Consider the following 21,786-nt stretch of genomic DNA (forward strand, 5'->3'; position numbering starts at 1 on the left):
GAACATCTACATTTATGGTAGGTACAAAACTGTACTTTTTTTAAACAACTTTATTGAATCATTCCATTGGGCGGCCATGGTAGTGCAGCAGTTAGCGTTGCCGCCTCACAGCAAGAGGTTCTGCGGTTTGATCCTCAGCTGGGGTGCCTTCTGTGCGGAGTCTGCATGCGTGGGTTTCCTCCTGGTGCTCCGGTTTCCTCCCACATCCCAAAGACATGCTGTAGGTGGATTGGACACTCTAAATTGGCCCTAGGCATGAGTTCGTGCATGTGTGTGCCTTCTGTGGAAGGTTGGGCGCTGGGCTGGCAACCCGACACCGTAAAACTCCACTGCCACTCATGAGCGGACAGGTGATCCGCTGTGGTGACCCCTAACCGGGAAAAAGCTGAAAGAAGAAGAAGATTGAATCATTCCATTCTAAATATTTCATGAGTACTAAGTACAAAACAAAAATTATAGTCACATTTCTTATTGTTATTTTCACACAGTTTGTGTTTTCTTTCTAACAATTTCCATTCCCTTTAATATTACGTAAACATTATATTAGTCCAGCCTGAGTTACCTGGGATAGTTTTGTTGAACGAGAGCTGGGTGTAAACCCAGTCAACCTACCAACATGAACTAAAAATTGCTTCACTGATTGTAGATTCTCTGACAGGACACAGTTTGGTAGTGGATGACATGATGGTAAAAAAAGACAATATATATCCTGTGTATCCCAGGAGACAAAGTGGAAGGGCAGTGCAGCAAAGCCACTTCTCCTCTCTCCAGTCTACTACTTAGGTGGAGGACAGACTAGAAATGGTGTGGGAATTGTAGTGAGGGAGAAGCTTCAGAAGACCATGAGGGATGTCAGAGTAAAAGACTAAGTAACAGACTTGTGGCTTTCAGACTGCAGTGTAAAGATAGGGCACTATTATTTATCTCAGTATATGCCCCACAGCAAGGTTGTGATACTGAGAATAGGCAGCCATTGAAGGGCAACATAAGTTGGTGTTTACAATGGGGAACTTAGATGCTCATATTGGGACTGACAGAACAGGATACAAGGACTTCCTTGGCCCACTTTGGTGGAACAACATAGGAGAGGCCACTGGTTCTCTGCGTGGCAAAAGGCTTGACAGTGACAAACGTGGTACAGCAAGAAAGACAGTCACAAGATCAGCATACAAGAGTAGTCGCACACGACCCTGGTAGACTTCCTGCTGGTAAGGAAAGGGCATTGCAGTAAAATTGGGGATTAGAAAGCCTTCTCAAATTTAACAATCTACCCACAACGTATAAACCACTGGTGGCTGCATTCAGTTGCAAGCCTTGGCTAAAGAAGGCTCTAAGGGCAGCAGCGAGGCAATGCTAAAGTTCTGGAAGCTGACTGGATTAAAACTAAAAGAGTTGGAGTAAATACCCTGGCCTCTATCACTTTTAGGAAAAAGAGGAAATGGGTAGAGTTGAGGAAGAATGGCAGCATCTCAAAACGACATGTATGAAGACTGTAGAACAAATGTGCAGCCTTGCCTGATATGAAAATAAGTTGTACAAGAAAAGCTGTGGTAGAATGCATAACTCCAGGAAGTTGTCAAATGAAAGAAAGCATACAGGAAAAAGTGGGAGGTAAAAAAGATAGACCATTTTAAGAAGAAGAAATCTTAGCTAACTAAGAATCAAGCTGAAAGAACAATAACAAAGAACAAAGGGTCAGAAGCACTCTACCAACTTCTGGAAAGTGTCTCTGTAGGGAGCACGAAGAAACTATCCGGTTGCATGGCAAAGCCAGAAAGACAAAGAAGGTTGTCATTGGGCACCATTCATAAAGGATGCCAGCAATAATGTGTTCACCAGTCCACAGGAATCAAAGGCAGATAAAGGAGTGCTTCCAGAAGCTTCTTAAAGAAAATCCCATAGAAGTTGTGCTGTCCCGTATCCAGTGAAAGAGGAAGAAGAGCTCGCCTTAGAAGTAAGAGCAGCATTAAGGAAAATGAAATCTGGGAAAGTAGCAGGCTTAAATGAGGTCATTACAAATATAATGAAGATGTTGGTCAAGTTAGGGGAGAAATTATTCCTAAGGGTACCCATAGCAGTATGGAAAGAAAGACGTATCAAAAATGACTGGAGAGTAAGCATTCTAGTGCCAGTATACAAGAACAAAAGGGGGAGTCACAGCTGTGAGCAATATAGCTGTATCAAAGTGCTGTTAGACTGCATTAAAGTACTTGAAAGGGTGACCGGTAAGCAAGTACACAGAGTAGTAGAAAATACGATGGGAGATGAACAGTTTAGATTCAGATCAGGATGCAAAACAACCAACATGATGTTTGCAGTGAAGTGCATAAAGGAGAGACAACTAGAGGTAAGGAAAGAGTTCATCCGGGCATTTCCTAGAATTGGATAAAGCACAGGACAGGGTCCCAAGAATGCTGATTTGGACAGTCCTGTAATTAGAAAAACTGGTACAAGTTAGTACAGGTTATGCACAAGAACCCAGTGACCCAAGTATGAGCAATTGTTGTGCACATAAAGGGGTTCCCAGTGAGACTGTTTTTTTTTTTTTCTTTATTAATTTAATTAAGTTCTTTGCACTTATTGCTCAGGGCATACTGTTCAGACCTTTGCTGGGTTATTGCTTGTATACTGTACCTGTAAACTTATTGTCTCTAAATGAAAGCATCTGCTGGAGTGAAAACAAGCTAGGATCTTTGCAAATGTAGAGTTCATTCAGAACACATTAGTCAGACCTCCACGACTAATTATTCACACCTATTTTGCTCTGTTTTCACAAAACAAGGTAATAATTAAGCAGTAATCCACGACTGGATGTAGATATGTCAAGATTTTCCCATGGATGGTGTGGCTTGTTCATGAGGTTGAAGCCCAAGTGGTTAAACAAAGCCAACAGTGGGTAAATCCTGATATAACCACACACTGGAGTAGATTACTGCTATTATACAATGACATTATTTAAGAAAGAAATTGCTTGCATGTGTGACTTGCATTTTAACACTTGCATAGTACATCAGTGCAGGGCAGGAGAAGAAAAGAAAGTCACCATTGCTGTTTTTTTCCCCCTGTTTAAAACAGTAATAGTAATAGTTCAGAAATTCGAGAAAAAACAGATATGTTTCAGTTTTAGTTTTACAAAATTACCTGATTTTTCTCATATTTTGCTCTATCCTCAACATATACCAACAAAGTCTGGCTGCTCAGTGATACTTACTTTTCTATTGTCATATGTTGTAATTACAATGGACAAGCTGTTTGGGCTGTCTAATTAGTGTGCACATTTTGGAATATTAATGACCTTTTGTTATATAATTGAAAATAAATATTTTTCATGATTTTCATATTCTCCCTTTCTAGCCTGTATGGTTAAAGAAAGAATCCCGTGTCTGTAGCTTAAACTAAGAATGTTATTGTAGACTTTCACATCTGTAAAACCATGGTAAATTATTATATCTGTGACCACTGCATGTTTACCTGCCTAATGAGCCTACTAATGAGCCTACTAATCACAGCATTATGCTGCTTATTTCCAGCCTTTCATACCAAGTTACAATTTAAAGCCTGGATGTATTACAGCTAAGAAGTACTTCATTACTTTAATATGAGTAGCATAAGCAGCCATCATTTGATAACCCTACCACCTTATATTAAAAATACTTCTGCTTGCCATACAGAACTGCTGTGCAGTATGACATCAAGAAGTGTGTTATAAAAATATTAATAAGAACAAAGAAGTACTTTTTCAGTACCTCCTCCATTGTATTTAATGGGGGTTATGCTTTAGAGTTCTCCCACCTGCTTTACACTGTCAGCAAACATCCAGTCTTTTTCAGCCCTGTCCTCTTGCATAACGACAATTCTTATGTCTAAATTGTATCTGTTGGAGTGACACTTTACAACTCCCATTTATTCACTAATTTGATATTATTGCTTTGCTTCTTCCTCATCATGTTGATCTCCAAACACCTTGAGTTTCTGAATGAAGCTCAAGGTACTTCTGATTGTTATAGTCAGCTCTTAGTTTTTTCTGTCACTCAGAATTCTTCCATTGGAAGAGTGGAAAAGGTTTCACTGGCATATACTCTTTATGGAATTTGTCAAAAAACTGAGAAGCAGAGTCCTCAACTTGCTGACTAATTCTTTGTTTAAACTTTGACTAAAACTGATTTCTTCTTTTGCTTTTTCTGTATCCAAAAATGTCTTTGATCCTTCAAGAAAAAAATATTCTCAAGACATATGGATATAGGAGCTTAAATCTCACACCTCCTTGTCAACATTCCCTGATTTGCAGGGATAAAGCTGGTTCTCATCTACCTGGTGTCCATTGAATTAATAATTTTTTGTATATCTTTCCTTTTCATGACCGTTTTGTCAAATGCAGCTATTTCTGTTTCTGTGCTTACGTCTCTACCAGGGTAGGTCTTTGATTGTCATGGACAGATTTGGGGCATACACACAATGTGCCCTATCTGTTAACAAATCCTAAATAAACCAAAATATGCAAAAAAACAAACAACTAAACTAAAAAAATGCAAAAGAAGCATTAGTACCGCAGCAATGCTTAATATCCACAGATTAGCACTTTCGTCCGTGTAAAATTCAAATGGACTTCTTCAGATGAAAAACTCTAACAAAATTACACTTAAATACATCACCTTAATTGAGTAATTTCCCTCCAAAACATTCATATAGAAAAATTGCACTAATCAGCATCAGCCGCTAAAACAATATACCAAATGTTTGTGTAAAAACTTAAATATATATATATATATATATATGTATATATACATGCATTTTATATATAAGATTAAAATATAAGTGAATATGAAAAAGTGAGAGTCATAAATTGAGCAATTTGACATTTAAACAATATATTGAACTGATGTCATTCAAACCTGGCCATGAGGAAGCATCCAACCTCAATTGCCAAACAAGTTCCTTTTTCGCTAAATATAGGCCCAATGGACCACCCTTAGGGTTAGTTCTGATGCCATCAATGGCCATATAATTAAAGGAATGGTCTGGATGATCCAAAACATGCCTTGCCAGAGCATTAGATTCCTTAGCTTTTCTGATACTATACTCATGCTCATATATCCTATCACGGAACCTTTGGTCCGTTTTGCCAACATAAAAACATTTTCAAAATGTACATGTTGCCAGATAAACTATATTCCTAGATTCACAATTAAACTTATTACCCAGATTAAACTGGAATGACATCAGTTCAACATGAGTAACCCCACCTGAGCATCTGTTGCTGTAGCGAGTACTCACACTGCTGTACTTTAATCACTATTACTGCAGAATCGCTTAGAGGGACTCTTCCCCCCCCCTCCAAGTGATGCTTTCTGTCTTTGTACAGCTTGCGATTCCTTACTGTCAGCATTGTTTGCATCGATATTAATAATCTGTTTCAGTTTTTTTTGTTGTTTTTATTTTCTCTGGCACTTGCCATCTGTTAATGGTGCTATTTTGTCTAGTCTCTACCTTTTAATCTTTTTCTTAAACCCTTTCTGTTTTGATAGTGTGAGTTTAAACTCGTGTTTCCAGCAAACTCTCTCATTTGATTTAAATTTTGAATCGCATCTTGGACTATCTACCCTATATTTTTATCAGTCTCCTGTGTAGAACACCTGTAGACAAAATTGATGTTCTTCGTGTTTCACTGTTGCAGTCATTACATTTGGGTTATCTGCTTGCAGGTAGCCCTCAGTCGGCCTGATTAACCAAGTGTTGGGTCCTGCGTCGGTTGCTGTCCCTTCTTCCATGATGTCAGGTCGTCAGGGGTATAAAACATGCAGCCGACGCCATTACATCAGTCTTTCTTGCCTTGCGATGCCTGAAGCAGAAGCAGTTCGAAAGTGCCGGTCGGCCGAATCTTGAAATTTTCATTTTCGAGTTTCAGAACCGAAGTCTTCAACTAAAGGTAAGTACCCCATTGGGGAACTTTTTCTTGCTCCTTTCCAGTGTCAGTAAAAGTTAATAATTGCATTATTTGTGGAAAGCAAATACCTCGTAAAGATTTTCAATCGTACTGTATTCCTTGCCTAGGCCCTGACCACGACGTACCTTGCTGTCGATTTTGTGCTTTATTTAATCAGCGCACTATCCGTTATCTGTATATTTTTGCCTCTAAATATTTCAGTTCTTGGTTTAATTATCCAGAAATGTCTTCGGTTAGCCATCCAACTACCAGGATTCTGAAAAAATGCAAAGATAAAGACTGAGACAGGCCACCGAGGTCAAAAACTGCCGATGACGCTTCTCCTAAGCCAGTCGCCAGTTTGCCGGTACTCAGTGAGGCTCTGTCGCAGCCCCTGATACCTGCTACTTCTGATTCGCAGGCCTCTACTGAGACCCATTCGGAGTCCGGTATGCCGCGAGATGCTTCAACTATGGAATCCACGGATGTCTCTACTTTGGATGGGTCCAGAGCTGCTGTGCAGGCACCGGGTGTATTCAGGCCTACGGACTTGCATGTTAAACTGGCGCCTCCTTCTTTACTTAGGCCTAAATCTCGATCCATGCCTAAAAAACCGACGCCCAGGCCACATGCTCAGGCCTTTGCCTAAAAAACAAATGATAAGGATGGCTGAAGGTCTAATAGCTCTAATCAGGAGTAGCCAACCCCCCTCCCCCTTCTAAGAGGCCTAGGACTGAAGTTGATTATGAATCTTCTGATCAGGATTCTGTTTCTTATTCTTCTGATGATCTGGATTTGCCCTTATCTACTTATGAAGATTCTGATTCAGAGGACTCCATTCCCTCTGCTTCCCCTCCTGAGGATTTTTCTTTTGGGCAAACCTTACATACTCTAAGGGAGCATTTCCATTGGGAAAGCCAGGATTTTTCTGATTCAAAAAAGAGGCTTGGGGATTACCTTCTCCTACCTCAGCATAGGCCTTTAGCTATTCCTTCTGTACTAGACATTGTTGATGATGCTTTTTCGGAATCTAGTTTGGCCCCCTGATACCCTGCTTCCTGCTCCCAGAAAACCTGACAGATACTACAGGGTCCCTGAGTCCCACAAGTTCCTTTTTAAAAATCCTATTGCAGATCCAGAGACTATTTCACAGGGGCCCAAGGGCGTTAAGGCTTCTACTGCTAAAAATCCTACCCCTTCTGATAGAGACTCCAGGGCGCTGGATAGATGGGGTAAGAAGGTTTACAGTTCTGCAACCTTGGCCATTAGAGCTTTAAACTGCCAGTTTCATATGTTAAAGTATCAGCAACATGTTATTGGACTGCTTAAACAGAAAATGATGTTGATTCCTGACTGTGTGGAAAATAAAGAATTACAGGATTTAATGCATTCTGCTGAACAAGTTGGAAAGCATACTTTGCAATGTGGTTTTGATTCATTACAGGCCTCTTGCAGGGCTGCTGTTACTGGGTCTGTGCTCAGAAGGCATGCTTGGCTTAAGGAGCAATCTTTGCCTGATCATGTTAAAGCTAAATTGTTGGATGCTCCTTTAAATCAGGACCACCTATTTGGCAACAAGGCTGAGTAAGTTCTTAAAAAGATGGAAGATAAAGCTAAATCTATGCAAACTGTGAAAGAGTTTTTACAAGTTCAGCTTCCTAGATTTAGTAGGCACTGGCCCGGTCCTTTCCAGCCCCTTCCAGGTCTTCTCAAGCCAAACCCAGACACAGCAAAAACCCCAAGTTTCAGTCCCAGAGGACACACAACTAAGCAGTGGGGGGCCTTCATTTCCAAATCTGGGAATAATAAGACTCCCCCTATGGTAAACTGTCTCAATGACTTCCTTTTAAAATTTCCAAGCACTTGTCAACTGACTGCTCCTTTGGGGGGAAAAGATTGCTCTTCATGCAAATAATTGGAAACTCATTACCCAGGACAAATGGGTTTTAAATATAGTGTCCCAGGGATACAGATTTCACTTCCACATGTTGCTAACACCAAGCGGGTGGCCGGACCTACCCCCAAATCAGTGGGCAGAGGCCCAAAAACAAGTACTTTCTCTCTTAAGCATGGGGGCTATTCAACTGGTACCAGAAGAGGAAAAGGGACAGGGTTTCTACTTGAGACTTTTCCTGGTACCCAGAAAAGACAATTCATGGCATCCTGTCCTGGACCTGTCTACTCTAAACACCTATGCTAGGCAAAGATGCCTGGTTGGCAACAATAGATTTAAAAGAAGCATACTTGCACATCCCAATCAGGTAATCTTGCAGAAGATACCTACGCTTCAAAGCAGGCTACACGCACTATCAGTTCTCTGCACTGCCCTTTGGCTTATCTACTGTGCCCAGGGTATTCACAAAGTGCCTAGCTCCAGTTGTTGCATTTTGCAGGCAAAGAAATATTCAGATATACTCATACCTGGACGATTGTCTAATTCAGGGAGAAAGCCAGACATACTTTTGAATCATCTGGCCTTTGTACGAAGGGTTCTAACTTGTCTGGGGTACACCATAAACTAAAAGAAATCACACCTGATACCCTGTCAACAAATTATATTCCTGGGAGCAAGCTTGAATACAACTTCCCAGATGGCTTGCCTCATGCCAGAGAAACAAATTCATTTGACAACCTACTTCAAGCAAGTGGCCACAAAAACCCTGCCATCTGCAAGACAAATATTGCAAGCCTTGGAGTTCATAGCCTCCTGCATTCTTCTAACTCCATATGCAAGACTACATATGAGGAAGCTACATTAGTATCTAAAAAGCCTATGGTGTCAACATTCTCAAGACCTAGAAACAATGATTCCTATCCTACCTTACCTACGCCTAGAGTTTCTGTGGTGGGCAGAAGCTTGCCACCAAAACAAGGGACTACCTTTTACACCACCCCCTGCCACCCAAACCCTAACAACAGACGCATCAGACTATGCAATGGGGGGCTCATCTGGCAGGGAAGTGCATTCAGGGCAAATGGAACCCAAGTCAAATGCACCTGCATATCAATCAAAAAGAAATGTTAGCTGTACAGAATGCTCTGACAGCCTTCAAGGACAACATTCTTCCAGGACAACTAATGGTAAAGACGGACAACACCACTGTTATGTGGTACATAAACAAGCGGGGGGGGGGGGGTACACAATCCTACCCCCTCTGCAGACTAGCTATGGCATTGTGGAACACAGCCCTGAGCTACCAAGTGCACCTACAAGTTCAATTCCTGCCAGGAAAATTAAACACACTGGCAGACTGACTAAGCAGAAACCTCATGGACCCACACGAGTGGAAACTGGAACCAAGGATTTTCAACATATTGATAAGCAAATGGGGAGCCCAGATATAGACCTGTTTGCCTCTCCACAAGACTACCAATTGGACAAATTTTACACAAGAACTCCTCACAAACAAGCCTGGAAAGTGGATGCTCTGTCCTTCAGCTGAAAAAACCTATCAGTCTATGCCTTCCCCCCTCTGTCTCTGCTCTCCAAAGTACTACTAAAAATCAAACAGGACAAACCAAGGATGATTTTGATTGCTCCAGACTGGCCGCGCCAACACTGGTACCCCCTCCTGCGCAGTGTGTCACGGTTATCTCCATGGCACCTGCCTCAGACTCCTTTCCTGCTGTCTCAGCAGGAGAACCAGATTCTGCACCCTCAGCTTCTAACACTGAACCTTACAGCCTGGCTGATTACTTAATCTCTCCTTTACCATCCCTCCCTCAGCAAACCTGTGATGGATATCATTTTAGAGGCAAGGAGGCCTAGTACTAGAAAATGTTATGCTGAAAAATGGAAAAGATTCTGTGCCTGGAACCAGTCTCAAGGGATGAGTACAGCAGCGCCCAATTTATGTCAGATTTTACAATACTTAACTGAGATGCTTCACAAGGGCCTGCCTTTTTCCTCTATTAAAATCCATGCCTCAGCCATTTCAGCTCATTATAACACAACCTCCCCTCTTCTCTCACCCACTGCTCAAGCAGTTCCTCAGAGGGGCCAAAAGTGTGAGACCACCCAGGAGAGCTCCAACCCCAGCCCGGGACCTTAACTTTGTCTTGGAAAAACTCACTCTACCTCCTTTCGAGCCAGCTGCTACTGCAGACTTAAAATTTTCTTGGAAAACAGCTTTCCTTTTAGCAATCACTTCAGCTAGAAAGGTATCTGAATTACAGGTCCTTATGGCAGTGGAGCCTTTCATCGTCTTTCATGCGGACAGGGTGTCCCTCAGAACCAATCCATCCTTCATGCCCAAGGTGGTATCCAGTGTGGCTCTTAATCAGTCCGTTCATTTGCCAACCTTCTTTCCCAATCCACACAATAAAGGGGAATGGATACTGCATTACTTAGATGTGCACAGACAACTTAGATTCTACTTGGACAGGACTAAACCTCAAAGGAAATCTGAACAACTGCTGGTGGCATTTGCTGCAGGGGCAGAAGGGAAGGCTATTTCAAAGCAAACCATTTCTAAATGGATAAACCATTGCATTCATTTCTGATATAAGCACAATGGAAAACCTATCCCCGGGGGATCAGACCTCACTCCACCAAGGCTGCATCTACCTCTACAGCCTTTCTCAGAGGCGTCCCTACCAGGGACATCCTAGAAGCTGCTACCTGGAGTTCTGTACATACTTTCACCAAGCATTACCATTTGCCAATTTTCTCTAAATCCAGAGCTGGCTTTGCCACTGCAGTCTTGCAGGGCCTTATAGTTGGCCCTAATTCCTTCTCCCAACCATAGCTTTGGAAATCTACCCAAATGTAATGACTGCAACAGGAAACACGAAGAACATAGTACAGTTGTGTACACTTACCATAAATGTAGATGTTAGAGTGTATTCACTGTTGCAGTCCTGATTACCCTCCCTCCAGCCCCCTAACTTCTTTTGACTATACCTCTACTTTCCTTTACTATGCATAAAAGCCTTTTTGGTGTATTTGCTTTTTTGTTGGAGGTATATCTTTTTACTTTTATATTTAATTGCTTCCCATTAGGGGGGCACCTGACATCTGGGGCAAGAAAAACTGATGTAATGGCATCGGCTGTATGTTTTATACCCCTGACAAACTGACGTCATGGAAGAAGGGACAGCAACTGACACAGGACCCAAGATTTTGTTAATCAGGCTGACTGAGGGCTACCTGCAAGCAGATAACCCAAATGTAATGACTGCAACAGTGAATACATTCAAACATCTACATTTATGGTAAGTGTACACAACTGTACTTTTTTGCTTGTCCGTTGTTCAGCTACATAGTGTATCAGGACAGTAACAGTCAAGCTAGGACATGCAGCTACGTCTTTATTCTGCCTTTTTTGAAGCCTGCCTGTCTTAAAGTTTTATCCAACATTAAATTTAGTTGCACAGTGTAGTTAACGTTATTTTATTTTTCTTGACTATTGCATTCTTTGTTCTGCTGTTTTACAGGTTTTATCTTTAAATTGAATGGCCTTGGCGTCTAGCCATACCTTTTCAAAAATTATAGCTGATATCATTCTCTTGTCTGGCTGCCATCATTAAGCATTCATTAATCTCTCTAAAGTTTGCAACACTTTTACTACTCATCATCTTCTTTCGGCTGTTCCCGTTAGGAGTCGCCACAGCAGATCACCCGTTTCCATTTCTTCCTGTCCTCTGCATCTTGCTCTGTCACACCAACTACCTGCATGTCCTCTCTCACTACATCCATAAACCTTATCTTAAGCCTTCCTCTTTTCCTGTTACCTGGTATCTTCATCCTTAGCATCTTTTTCCCAATATACTCAGCATCCCTCCTCAGCACATGTCCAAACCAATGTAATCGTGCCTCTCTGGCTTTGTCTCCAAACCTTCCAACCTGGGCTGACCCTCTAATATACTTATTCCTAATCCTGTCCACCCTCGTCACACCCAGTGCAACTTTTAACATCTTTAATTCTGCCACATCCAGCTCAAACTCCTTTTTGTCAATGCCACTGTCTCCAACCCATATAACATAGCTGGTCTCACTACCCTCTTGTAGACCTTCCCTTTCACTCTTACAGGTACTCGTCTGTCACAAATCACTCCTGATACTCTTCTCCACCCACTCCATCCTGCCTGTACTCTCTTCTTCACCTCTCTTCCACACTCACCATTACTCTGAACTATTGACCCCAAGTATTTAAACTCATCCACCTTTGCCACCTCTACTCCTTGCATCCTCACCATTCCTCTATCCTCCCTCTCATTCACACACATATATTATGCAACACTTTTACTACTAAGTTTGAAAATCCTGGTTGCTACACTGTCAGGTTGGCATTTACTTTTGGTTTAAGAATAGCTAGATAAGACCACATACTAGAAATCAAGTAGCAAAAGCTTTTTTCCTTGAAAATAAATTTGCGGAACATTGCATTTGATAACTGACTGTTAACTCAGAGGATTAAGGCTCAGAATAGGCTTCACTGTGTAGTTCTGACTCTTAAGTCTGTTAATTTCCACTTGGAAACTGTAAGACTTTGAGCAAGTCACTTAACAAGATGGCGCTTCTGGTTTGCACATGTGCAAGGGGTATTTGTGTCCTGTGGTCTTACCTAGTCAACAAATAATTAGGTATCTTAAACCTAGGATTCTCACAAAACACTTAACTGCGTAATCAAGTCTAGCTAATGCTTAGTTCTGCAGTACATAATTAAGTCTGTCTTTATTTGTAGTACTGCAGTACCTCAGTGATCAGCACTGTAGAAATATCTGCATTGTGCACACATTATATTTTTAGTGTTGTTTCACCTGACTTTTCTATTACACTTATTTATGTAAGGGGTCACTGGTTCAGTATTAACTTAGTGTAGTCCCTTGAATCCCAAAATGCCAGGTGTAGTATTCAGTCATGTAGGCTGATGTCCATCCGGTAGTTTGTGTTATGCATTTAAAGAGCATATTGTTTGTAACAGTTGTAGGAAAATTGCAGTTTTTAAAAGTTAGACTTGAGGTCAATTCTCAGAGAAACCATGTTGTGTATTCATCTCTCATCAGCCATTTACAACTTGTTAGAGAATTTTTCACATTGCAACATGCAGCTGCATAATATCTTGTCTCCAATCTAGTTTCCCACTGCTGTGTTGTAAATGCTTGACCTAAGTAGATGACTTGTAGGTGTTCTCCCTGTATTGCTAACTTGTATTCTAATTAGTTCTGTTAATAACTAATTATTTCTCCTCAGATTAACAGAACAGATCATCCTTGGGTACCCTCATTGTACTAATTGCATTATGCTTCACCCTCCATCAGGATGGTTTTGTAGCTGTCCAAGAATCAGTCTATCAATCATCTTTTTTTTTTTCTGATGTAAAAACTAGGGAAGAAAAAGCTCTTTATGACCTGTGCACTGACGGCTCATTTTTTTACCCTGAAGGAGGTACAGGAGTTTCATAATATAATTGTAAAATAATGTAAAGCTTTTCTTTGTGTCCTCTGCAACAAGGAGGAAACACTTGCAAATGTCAAGCAGCTGCTTTCCAAGTTGATTGGTAGCTACACTTTTTGTTGTAAGACTGCAAATGCTGTGGTCAAAGCACTCTACACCAGAGGAGTGGGCTGCTTGCCATAACTATATTCATTGCTGATATTTGTGCTGGTCCAACTTTGTTAATGTTTTAGACCCCAACCAAGTTTTAGAATGATGATTGTGACTCTGGGGTTCAGGCTGTGTTGGGGAAATGCAGTATGTACTCTTAAGACTATGCAGGCTGCCCTTTCTGCTGAATCAGCTGTGTGGCTTTTTCAACTCTTGTGTTTCACTACTTGGGATTTAGTCCTTGATGTTTGGCACAGTTATACTATATCTGTTATACCTTTTAATATACGAGAAAGACATACCTTGATGTGTCAGCAGTGCCATCCCCCCATATAGATGAGCCTAGTCTTTGGTTTTTCAGGTCCCTTTAATTTGGACAGGAGTATGCATTTTATATTTTATACTATTTGTTTAATGAACATATGAATCTTCACTGTCTTTCTTTTGCTTTTCAGGAAGGTGCTTACTGGTGGCATGGGGGCGTACTAGTAGGCTCTGGAGATGTGCATGCTTATGTACCCGGGCAAAATTATGGGTATACTTATATTCTCAAGTCCAGGGTTTTAGAGCTTGGTGAAGATATACTCAGCCAAGAATTAATTAAGCATGGTCCTTTTGTAGAGTAACTGATATCTGCTGTTACTGGCTACTTCCCGTCCCTCCTTTCCTGATCTTCCTTTATCCTTCCGCATGGTCTAGAAAACTTGTATTTTCTCCTGACCTGTTTTGCTTTTCTATCCTTTTCTTGACTGTCTCCTTTTTTCTTTCTTCCTGTTTCTGTTTTTCTGTGTGTCTGAAACTTTCTCTCCCGAACAGTCAGTATCCTGTTTTTGTGTCTGTAATTGTTCAACTACTGTCTTCTCAATGCAGTGAATTGTTATGACCGTACCTGTGATTTTTCTTTTGCCAGACATGCTTTTTTTGGAAAGTCTTTTTATTTATTAGCTATTTCTCCTTCTGCTGTTAAAGTACAACTTGTTTGCTTGGAGTACATTAAAACTGCACTCCCAGGTCTCCCACGTTGTATTGCAGCATATAGGTACATTTTTGTCAACTAGTTGTTATTGTCATTGGTTCAACAGATAGCATGCTTACCTTTGACGCTGGAAGGTTAAAAGACTATGGGTTCCATTCCCACACCAGGCGCTCGGATTAATTTTCTAATACTGATAATGCAGCATGGAGGGTGCATTCCTGAGTATGCTGTACTTTGGATAATATATTAAACTGAGGTCCCTTCTGCCTGAGGTGGTGGTTGCTTAGGTTGATAGAAAAGATCCCACAGCACTCGTCAGTAAGAGTAGGAGAATTTCCTCTTTTTCTTGGCCAAATTTCCCATAGTCAGTATAAATACCACCTCATGTCTCCATCTAAAAGTGGTCATTGGTCTAGAGACTAACTCAGCCAACAAAGCATAAATAAGTAAATACTTTCGTCAGCCTTCATTCAGCATTCATGGCAAAGCTTACACTTTCTTCCCTGAGACACTTGTTTTAACAAGATTGATGAGCATGCCTTTGGGGGTGATTTTCTAGGCAGGTTGCCCGCAGTCGGCCTGAATAATAAAGTCTTAGGTCCTGCGTCGGTTGCTGTCTCCATTACGTCAGGTCTTCAGGGGTATAAAACATGCAGCCGATGCCATTTTAATCAGTCTTTCTTGCCGTGTGGTGTCCGAAGCAGAAGCAGTTCGCAAGTGCCGGTCGGCCGACTCCTGAAATTTTCGTTTTCGAGTTTCAGAACCGAAGTCTTCAACCTAAAGCTAAGTACCCGTTGGGGAAACTTTTTCTTGCTCCTTACCGATGTCAATAAAAGTTAATAATTGTATTACTTGTGGGAAGCAAATACCTCATAAGGATTTTCATTTGTACTGTATTCCCTGCCTAAGCCCGGACTACAATGTGCCTTGCTGTCGGTTTTGTGCTAAATTTAACTAACGCACTATTAAGCGTCTGTATATTTTTGCTTCTAAATATTTTGGCTCAAGATTTAACTATCCAGAAATGTCGTCGGTTAGCAATCCAAGTATCGGAATTCACAAAAACTTAATGAAAAAGACAGAGACGGACTTTCGAGGTCCAAAACCGACAACGAAGCTTCTCCTAAGCCAGTCGCCAGTTCGCTGGTACTCAGTGAGGCGCATTCACAGCCCATGAAGCCTGCTACTTTTGATTCGCAGGCCTCTATCGAGACCCATTCAGAGTTCGGTATGCCGCGAGACACTTCAAATATTGAACCCGCGGATGTCTCTCCCTTAGATGGGTCCTGAGCCGCTGAGCAGGCACCGGCTTCTGAGGGTGTTTTCAGGCCTAAAGATTTGTATATTAAACCGACGCCATTATCAAAAACAAGGCCAAAACCAACTTCTATGTCTAAAAAACTGACGCATGGGCCACGTGTTCAGGCCCCTTTGTCTAAAAAACAAATGATCAAAATGGCTGAGGGTTTAATTATCTTGATCAGGGGTTCCCAACCCCCTCTTGCTAAGAGGCCTAGGCAAGGCACTGATTATGAATCTTCAGATCAGGTGTCCATTTCTTCTGATCAGAAATTTTCTGTTCCACCTTATGAGGACTCTGATGCAGAAGAATCCATCCCTTCTGCTTCTCCTCCTCCTCCTGAGGATTTGTCTTTTGGAGAAACTTTGCATACCTTAAGGGAACATTTTCATTGGAAGAGTCAGGATTTTTCAGAATCCAAAAAGAGGCTTAAGGATTTCCTTCTTCCTCAGCATAGACTTTTGGCTATACCTCCTGTTTTAGACATTGTTGATGATGATTTCTCAGAATCCAGCATGGCTCCTGATTCCCTGCCTCCGGCTCCTAGTAAGCCAGACGGATATTACAGGGTTCCTGACTCCCACAAGTTTCTTTTTAAAAACCCTACTGCTAACCCTGAAACAATTTCTCAGGGTCCCAAGGGTGTTAAGGCTTCTACTGCTAAAAATCCAACCCCTTCTGATAGAGACTCCAGGGCATTGGATAGATGGGGTAAGAAGGTTTACACATCTGCAACCCTGGCAATCAGGGCTTTAAACTGTCAATTTCATATGCTTAAATATCAACAGCATGTCATGGGCTTACTGAAACAGAAAATGCTGTTGATTTCTGACTGTGTGGAAAATAGAGTTATAGGATTTATTGCATTCAGTTGAACAAGTTGGAAAGCATACTTTGCAATGTGGTTTTGATTCCTTGGATGCCTCTTGCAGGGCTGCCGTAACTGGTTCTGTGAAAAGAAGGCATGTTTGGCTCAAGGAGCAAAATCTGCCTGATCATGTTAAAGCAAAATTGTTGAATGCTCCTTTACAACAGGACAGTCTGTTTGGTAATAAGGCAGAAGAAGTTTTGAAAAGATGGAAGACAAAGCTAAATCTATGCAAACTGTAAAAGATTTCCTACAAGTGCAGCCACCCAGGTTCATTAGGCACTGGCCTACTAAGATATGGTCCTTTCCAGTACCCAACAGAGCCGCTCAGGTCAAACCCATACACTCCAAAGGCTCCAGGTTTCAGTCTCAAGGAACTTACAGAACAAAACAATGGGGTGCCTCCACCTCCAAATCTGGAAGTAGCAACCCCCCCCCCCCCCAACAGTAAACAGTCTCAATGACTTTCCTCTGCCATTTCCAAGCACTTATCTTTTGGCAGACCCTTTGGGGAGAAAACTAGCACTTCATGCACAAAATTGGCATCTAATTACCCTGGACAAATGGGTTTTAAATATAGTATCCCAGGGATACAGATTTCATTTCCCCACATTGCCAATTCCAAACGGATGGCCAGATCTGCCTCCAAATCAGTGGGCAGAGGCCCAGAAACAAGTTATGTCCCTCATGGATATGGGGGCTATTCACCCAGAACCAGAAAAGGAAAAAGGACGAGGTTTTTATTCAAGAATTTTCCTGGCACCCAGAAAAGACAAATCATGGCGTCCAATTCTGGACTTATCCATTCTAAATACTTTCCTGGACATACCAAAATTCAAGATGCTGACTCTACAACAGTTACTGCCTATGCTGGACAAGGATGCCTGGTTGGTAACTCTAGACTTAAGAGGCTTACCTGCATATCCCAATCAGGGAATCTTGCAGAAGATACCTCCGCTTCAAAGCAGGCTATTTGCATTACGAGTTCTCTGCACTGCCCTTTGGCTTATCTACTGCACCCAGGGTCTTAAGTGCTTGGCACCAGTAATTGCATTTTGCAGACAAAGAAACATTCAAATTTATCCTTATCTGGACGATTGTCTAATTCAGGCAGAAAACAAGGGCACTCTTCTACAGCATCTGGCGTTTGTAAAAAGGCTTCTAACATGCCTAGGGTAAACCATAAACGAAAAGAAATCACAACTGGTACCCTCTTAAATAATTACATTCCTGGCTGCAAGCTTGAATACAACTTCCCAGATGGCTTACCTCATGCCAGCGAAACAAATTCAATTGATGACATACTTCAAACAAGTGGCCACAAAAACCCAGCTATCTGCAAGACAAATTCTGCAGGCCTTGGGGTTTATGGCTTCCTGCATTGTACTAATTCCATATGCAAGACTTGCAGATGAGGAAACTTCAATGGTACCTAAAAAACTTATGGAGTCAACATTGTCACAGCCTGGAAACAATGATTCCTATCATTCCTTGCCTGCAACAGGAGTTCCTATGGTGGGCAGAGGCTTGTCACCAAAACAAGGGACTGTCATTCATTCCACCCCCTGCCACCCAAACCATGACTACAAACTCATCAGATTATGCTTAGGGGGCCCATCTGGCAGGGAGATGCATTCAGGGCGAATGGGGCCCAAATCAAATGCACCTACATGTCAACCAGAAAAAAATGCTAGCTAGAATGCTCTGACAGCCTTCAAGGGCTTCCTTCATCCAGGACAACTACTGATAGACGGACAATACCACAGTTATGTGGTACATAAACAAGCAGGGGGGTACCCACTTCTACCCCATTTGCAGACTAGCCATGGCCTTGTGGAACACCGCATTGACTTACCAAATACATCTACAAGCTCAATTCCTGCCAGGAAAGCAAAGTACTCTGGCAGAAGAAGTAAGCAGAACTCTTATGGACCCACACAAATGGAAACTGGATCCACAAATCTTCAGCATGTTGACACGAAAATGGGGGAGCCCAGACATAGTTTTGTGGAGAAACAAAAAGATCTATCATTTGGGCAAATTCTGCACAAGAATTCATCACAAAAAACCTTGGAAAGTGGATGCTCTGTCCTTCAGCTGGAAAAACTTATCAGTCTATGCCTTTCCTCCTCTGCCTCTGCTCTCCAAGATTTTACTAAAAGTCAGAAAGGAAAAAACGAAAATGATTCTGATTGCTCCAGACTGGCCTCGCCACCACTGGTACCCGCTCCTACGCAATATGTCACACCTTCCTCCATGTTACCTGCCTCAGACACCTTATCTACTGTCTCAGCAGAACTATCAAATTCTGCACATTCTGCTCCAAACTCTGAATCTTGCAGCATGGCTAATCAACTAATTTCACCAGTCACATCTCTCAGTAAACCTGTGATGGATGTCATTTTGGAGGCTAGAAGGCCTAGTACTAGAAAATCTTATGCTGATAAACAGAAAAGATTATGCGCCTGGAACCAAGCACAAGGAATAAACACAGCAATGCCCAATATTCCTCAGATTCTGCAATATTTAACTGAGATGTTTCATATGAGCCTATCTTTTTCTTCTATAAAAATCCATGCCTCTGCCATTTTGGCTCATTACAACACAGAGCCTCATCTCTTTTCTCACCACCTGCTAAAGCAGTACCTCAGAGGGGCCAAAAATTTGAGACCTCCCAGGAGAGCATCAACTCCTGCATGGGACCTCAATTTTGTTTTGGAAAAACTCACCCTACCTCCTTTTGAACCAGCTGCTACTGCAGACGTAACATTTCTCTCTTGGAAGACAGCTTTTCATTTAGCAGTCACTTCAGCTAGAAGGATTTCAGAACTACAGGCCCTCATGGCAGTGGAGCCTTTCATTATCTTTTATCCGGACAGGGTGGCCCTCAGGACCAATCCATCCTTTATGCCTAAGGTGGTATCCGGTGTGGCTCTTAATCAGACCATTCATCTGCCAACTTTTTCCCCAAATCCACAGAACAAGGGGGAGCGGATTCTGCATTCATTGGATGTACACAGACAACTAAGATTCTACTTAAGCAGGACAAAACCTCTAAGAAAATCTGAGCAATTACTGGTGGCATTTGCTGCAGGGGCAGAGGGAAAGGCTATTTCAGAGCAGACTATTTCAAAATGGATAAGCCATTGTATTCGTTTCTGCTACAGGCACCATGGTAAACCTGTCCCCAAGGGGATCAGATCCCATTCCACCAGGGCTGCATCTACTTCTGCAGCCTTTCTCAGAGCAGTTCCTACCAGACACATTCTAGAAGCTGCTACTTGGAGCTCATTTCATACGTTCACCAAACATTACCATTTACCTCTCTTCTCTAAATCCAGAGCAGGCTTTGCCACTGCTGTCCTGCAGGGCCTTATAGCTGCTCCTAATGGTGTATAATTCCATCCTCCCAACCATAGCTTTGGGATTCTACCCAAATGTAATAACTGCAACAGTGAAACACGAAGAACATAGTACAGTTATGTACACTTACCATAAATGTAGATGTTCTTGTGTAGTCACTGTTGCAGTTCTGCTTACCCACCCGCCAGCCCCCTATTTCTCTATTATTATACCTCTTCTTTCTTTTACTGTGCTCAAAAGCCTTTTTGGTGTATTTGCTTTTAGTTGGAGGTATATTTTTTGTTTTCTAAATTACATGCACATATATATATATCCCCCTATTTGGGGGGCACCTGACATATGGAGCAAGAAACACTGATTAAAATGGTGTCTGCTGCATGATTTGTACCCCTGACGACCTGACATCATGGAAGAAGAGACAGCAACCGACGCAGGACCCAAGACTTTGTTATTCAGGCCGACTGCGGGAAACCTGCCAGCAGAATACACAAATGTACTGACTGTAACAGTGAATACACTCGAACATCTACATTTATGGTAAGTGTACACAACTGTACTTTCTCTGGGCTGATCACCTTTTTGACATTTTGCTTTGGCTTTGATGCTCCTGATCATGTGCTGACTGCTGCAAGAGCCCTTGTATGTAAAATGCTGTTAACGCCAAGTATTTTCAGAACAGTATTAAGGGAGAAGTTTTTGCAGCAGATGCTACTTTCTGATTTTGTGTCACTTCACAGTTTTTTTCTTCCTGGTGTTTAGGGGTTGTGCTTAGTTACCATTTTTTTCTTTTTTTGCCAAGTCTGTTGCAGAACTGATAACAAACTTTGTGGATCACCTGCCCTTACATTGTGAGGTTAGATTGTTTATCATCTATCTATGTAGTTATCTGCAAAGTTTTTCTTGGGTATTGGGAATGGATAGCATATTCAAGCGCAACATTCTTTCTTAAATATGTGCTTTTCAGAATTCTTATTAACTATGTAATTTTTGTGAGACATGTATGTATGCATATAAGTACCAACTTGAACGTGTTGAGGTGTAAGGTGTAAAAAAGTGTACAAATAAGTGAGAAATTACTAGCTTGTTTCTTTATCAAATCTGCAACATCTTCCTTAATTTTTTACTATAGGAAATTAAGAAAGGTGTAGCATCTAAAGATGATGATCATCCTGTTAGCAAAGAACGATCTGGAAATGTTGCCAATCTTGTCCAGCGAATGAGTGTTTATGGATTACCAGCAGGAGCATTTCAGCCACATCCACACCCAAAGAGCATCCGAAGAAGTAAGTAGCTTATTCAGTTGTGCTTTCTCTCTGTACTTCTCAAATTTGTTAATTTGAGAGATTTTTTACTTGTTTTTATCTGTTAATTATTATGGCTGTTTTTCTAGCATTGGTGACGTGTTTATATATGAGGAGTCATTTGCATATTTTACTTTCTCACCATCAACTATCTGCATGTCCTCCCCGTGGTCAAGTGACGTTTAAAGACATGCAGGTAGGTGCGTGGGTAAATGGGTGTGCCTTCTTTGAAGACTGGGCGTCAGGCTGGCACCTCAGCACCGTAAAAATCCACTGCCAATCATTAGCGGACCGGAGTTCTGCTGTGGCGACCCTTAATGGGAAAAGCCAAAAGATATTAGTTTTAGACTTTCTCACCAGCAGGCATTGCATTCCCCCCTTTTTTTTTTTTTTTTAGTAAGAGAAGTACTGTTGTCTCATATTAACACCCCTTGGCTGTTGCAAAGCACAGTGATGCATGAGGATTTTGGATTGTATCGTGCCAAAAATTGTAAGTCTTGCACAGT

General features: G+C 41.7%; 1 protein-coding gene across 5 annotated transcripts in view; it reads left to right on the forward strand.

Moving 5' to 3' along the window:
- The window catches only part of LOC122794391 (CD2 associated protein), a 3,269,826-nt gene that overhangs the window by 1,069,207 nt on the left and 2,178,833 nt on the right, over window positions 1-21,786 (forward strand). For all 5 annotated transcript variants that reach the window (XM_044062740.1, XM_044062738.1, XM_044062742.1 and 2 more), the window contains one exon: window positions 21,109-21,262. In XM_044062740.1, coding sequence (XP_043918675.1) covers window positions 21,109-21,262 — 154 coding nt within the window. The remainder of the gene's footprint in view (window positions 1-21,108; window positions 21,263-21,786) is intronic.

This window comes from Protopterus annectens, chromosome 2.part1 (assembly GCF_019279795.1).
Source record: "Protopterus annectens isolate FY-2018-M chromosome 2.part1, PAN1.0, whole genome shotgun sequence".
In the NCBI taxonomy this organism is placed as follows: domain Eukaryota; kingdom Metazoa; phylum Chordata; order Ceratodontiformes; family Protopteridae; genus Protopterus; species Protopterus annectens.